The sequence below is a fragment of the Myodes glareolus genome, chromosome 24, assembly GCF_982192425.1.
Source record: "Myodes glareolus chromosome 24, mMyoGla1.1, whole genome shotgun sequence".
Taxonomy (NCBI): Eukaryota; Metazoa; Chordata; class Mammalia; order Rodentia; family Cricetidae; genus Myodes; species Myodes glareolus.
Window position 1 is genome coordinate 40,828,129 of NC_142049.1, and position 4,351 is coordinate 40,832,479.

Consider the following 4,351-nt stretch of genomic DNA (forward strand, 5'->3'; position numbering starts at 1 on the left):
TTTCGTCAAAAATCCTTTGTTTGTGAAGTATAAAAAGACCCAGATATTTAAGATATGACTATAAACAACTGTGTATTTGAGTTCAGGAACTGTCACCGTTAAGAAAAATGAGATGATGACTACATGCAGAGGCACTAACAACAGAGAAGCTGTTAATGCTGCCATAAGAAGTACCATAAATCCTTTAAAAAGAGTCCAATACACATAGCAGTCATTTTTATTAGGTGCTCATCACTGACATCAGTGCAGGGGCAGAGAAATTATCCAGACAATTCACACACAGTCCATACACCTAGACTTTAACATTGGGCTTTCATTTATGGATTTATTTCATTACTTCAAACATATATATATATATATATATTATGGTGTATATCTGTTTCCAAATACATCTTTGTATACATATACGCATATATATCATTCTTAAATATATATTTCCAAATATAAATAATTTCACATTAAGCCAAACAGGATAAAAACATGTAAACATATGCACCTCATTTTGGTCAAGTAAAACAGAACCACAAAGTAACCACAAGTTAACAAGTGCACTTGAAAGAGAAGGGAAGAAACAGACATGTAAACAAACACAGACAGCAGCTGCAAGGCCCTGCAATGGTCCATTTTTTTAAGGCTATATAGCAAAAAGCTCATAATTCAGTTAAAGACTTTTGTCACCTTGTCACATTTACTCTTAAGGGACTTCACAATGAGATACTGTAAACACTAGAAGTGATTGAATCCTGTTGGAAAAAGACACCACAATTCATCAGCTGACAGAAATATTAATTCCACCAAACAATACTTTTAAGATTTCTTGTTATTTTATAACACAGAATAACATCACAATCCTAGTGAGAAGAAAAGGGAAATAGAGGGAAAACAGCAATACTGCATAAAGATTGCCTCAACAGCCTTTGAAAGCAATAGGTTTGTCAGTCGATAAAGGGAAATAAGCAACAGCAGACAACAGAGCCTTAGCAGACTAGACCACATGCCACAGCATGATACTACAGATTCAAACTGAAATATTCTTCCAGCTGGTACTGAAGCAAGAGCCAACGGTTATCAGAGAAGGAAGAACTGCCTCTCAGGCAAAGCAACTTCTTAAGCAACTGATTGGCCAGGCGAAGCACAGCAAACTCCTTTTTACGGCTTTTAAGCAGCACTTTTCCCTCTCGCAACTGCACAGGCTCCAAAACTTGATGCCAGTATGCATTTGACGATCCACCACCATCTGGCCTCGGAGGCTGATCTCTCCAGCCCTCAGGGTATTCATGCTTGTAAAAACAGAATTCTCCAAATGGGCAGTGACCTAAGCCTCCAGCAAAATACCTGCAGGCTTTCTGGCTCATTCCCTCCTTATATTGCTGAACAAGTTTCTCCTTCTCCTCTTCCTCCTCCACCCAGAACTCACTAGGAATGACAAAGCCAGAAGAGACCCTGCATTGTGGGCAGGACTTACTGATCCTGTTCTCAAACTGTGTGGCACTTCTCCACCTGCGGATACACTTAAGACAGTAGGTGTGGTTGCAGCTGAAAAGGATGCCAAAGCGGCGGTCGCTGGGGTCGGCTTTCTCATAGACAACCTCCATGCAGATGCCACACACTTTGTCCATGCTGCGCTGCACAGCAAAGGAGAGTTCCATATCTCTCTCATGTGCTTCAACACAGGCCCGCCTATGAGCTTCCTGCTGGGCTGCATCCCAAGGGTGCAAGGCCTGCTGCCCGCACATGTCGCATATTTCTCCATGGGGGTATGCACAACTCTCCCCACGGAGACATTGTCCCCGGGCAGCATAGCGGCAAAGCGGGAGCGGCATTGGCACTGGCATCGGCATCGGCATTGGCATTGGCATTGGTATTGGAATCGGCATTGGCATCCCCATGCCTATGGCCATGTGCTGTCTTTCAAATTCCGGGCTCTGCGGGGGAGCCTCGGGACCATGTGGGGGGACCATGCGACCTCGGTAGGGCTGTCCTGGAACAAACTCAATTGCTCCCTCCCAGCCTTCAGCACCCGCTCCTCCCGCAGCAGCAGCTGCTAGACCTGCATTGTCAATCTCTGCTTCAGAGAAGCCCCTTTCAGCAGCTGAGCCAATGCCTGCATTGTCAATCTCAGCTTCAGGGAAGCCCCTTTCAGCAGCCGAGCCAATCAGAGGCAAAGAACTGGAGGATGCAGTAGGGGGGGCTTCCGCCACTTCCTGAGTCGGGGGCTCCCATTGAGTGGCCATCTTTGGCCCTCTATCTGCAGAGGCCCGAGTCTGGGAATCTTGCCCCCCCCTAGCTTTGCGCCGACCAGAGAGGTCGTGAGAGTAACGACAGTTATCGCCCTCCTTGCACTGCCCATGCAGATAATACCTGCAGAGGATTTGCTTGGTCCAGCTGCCGCTGTTCCGCTCAGAAAAAGACCTGGCTCCGCCCCCTGCGGCAGGAGCCGGCCTCAAACTCGCCAAGCGTCGGTCCGCTGGCCCAGGAGCCACAAGGAGCGGTGCCAGGCCCGACGCCTCTTGTGCAGAGGCTGAGCTGACTACTCCAGAAGCACCCGAGGCCTCAAACTCAGGAAGGGAGGGACCAGACACACCCTCCCCCCCCTCAGCACCTGCCTCGGCTCCTGCGGCCGCGTAAGGCCCTGTGGGAGCTGCAGACTCTTCCATTAGTCCTGCCTGTCCTTTACTGTGTCCAGAAAGTGTAATATTATATCTATTTTGTGTCTGAATCGGCGGAGCTGGAGCTTGACCGATCTCCGCGGCTTCTCGGCAGGAAGTGCACCAATTTTTGTCTTCCCATCAGAAACCGGCTCCCTGTGAACTTTAGTTCCGACATGCTTCCCGGCAGACGGACACTTCCGGTTGGGACACCAATTTCCGGTGTTGAACCGGAAGTTGCTTCCGCCACGTTTTTCTCGAGCCGGCATCGGCTGGCAAAGCCGCCAGAGTATGTCTGAAGCCCTCTGGCCCCCGTTTCCACACCCTGTCCCCCTCAAGGTTGTGTGCAACCTCCCCTGGTTTCGGTTGTACGCGTCATCTCTCATTACTTTCGTTTTGTGTCAGAAGACGCTGTAATCGTCGCCGTTGCCCTCGGCGGCTCCTGGAGTATTTAAAACGTTTCTCATTGACTGCACAAGCTATTTCTCCTCGGTGGACTCTGTCTTTTGCCTGCGGGCGACTGATTATTAAAATCGACTGATTATTAAAATCCACCCGTGCCCCGCTCGCCAAAGCTTTTCTGCACCGGGCGGCGCATATAGAAATGACAGGATTTCTCGGGGTCTTTCTTCCCTCGAAGGGTTAATGTTAAAGGGTGCGCTTTAATTAGAAGGGAGCCCTCTGACTGAAGCTATTAGCGCCTTTCAGATGCCCGCCTTTGTTGCTTTTATTTTCCTCCCCTCAACAGTGTAGAAGCTGGGGCTTTTGAACAGCATTGATGATGACCCGGGTTTTAACTTTTCTGTTCTGTCGCTGCATGGAGACCCTTTGTTTGCCCCCTTTCTTTGCATTCTGTACTGAGACTTTAAGAATACCAGCCTTGCACCCTTAAGTGGCTCATTCCCGTTTCTACACCGATTTTTTTTCCTTTCATTTCGCATATATATCCTATCGGGCTAATAATTTTATACGCATTTCTAAAATGCTAAGTGTATTTACTGTGGTCACCTACTGACCATACTGACTTTTATAGTGTAGTTTTATGTTTTTTTATAGTAATAATCATGCTAACTTACTACTCTTTTTTCTAAAAATAGCATTTTGCTTGCCAAAACAATTCTATTAGAAAAAATCTTAAAGCCTAAGTTTAAAGAAACTATTAAATATCTATAGTATACTCATCCAAGTCAAAGTGTAAGTTGCTACTAAACAAAATCAACAATACCACACAAGGAAGAATATTATTAAACAATAAAAGTAAGAAAACCAGGGAAATGAAGCAAAATAAACGTGAAATAGAGAGAATAGAATAAGCTTAAGGATTCTTGGGCAAATTATTAAGAAAAATAGAAAAGTTTCAGATCTCAACTATCACATATTTTAAAAGAGCCAGTACTAATTAATAACAAACCTTAAAGCCATGGAATGTTTTCGGTACCAATAATTTATAACAAAACTAAGAATGATCAGATATTAAATAAAAGGTATGGGCTTGAAACATGCAGCATTTCATTAAATGGTTATATATCTAGAAATGTACATTAGACAATATATCAAACAGAAGTAAAAATCTATTAAGTAAATTGCCTATGTGATTTAAACAATCAAATGAGTATTTTAAAACTTACTCAGAAATAAACATAAATTTTGAGATGCTTGTATTTCTTTAAAACCTCTACTTAAACAACAGGGCAAACAAAAGC

At 44.7% G+C, this 4,351-nt stretch overlaps 1 protein-coding gene across 1 annotated transcript; it reads right to left on the minus strand.

Annotated features, from left to right (window-relative positions):
* Positions 1 to 201: 201 nt before the first annotated feature.
* Mkrn3 (makorin ring finger protein 3) lies at positions 202 to 2,755 on the minus strand. The gene has a single exon (XM_048430158.3). The coding sequence runs from the start codon at positions 2,655 to 2,657 to the stop codon at positions 1,011 to 1,013; it is 1,647 nt and encodes a 548-aa protein (XP_048286115.1). The 5' UTR covers positions 2,658 to 2,755; the 3' UTR covers positions 202 to 1,010.
* Positions 2,756 to 4,351: the final 1,596 nt, after the last annotated feature.

Excerpts from the sequence above, each read along its gene's own strand:
- Mkrn3 (XM_048430158.3), bottom strand. The coding sequence starts at position 2,657 with ATGGAAGAGTCTGCAGCTCCCACAGGGCCTTACGCGGCCGCAGGAGCC.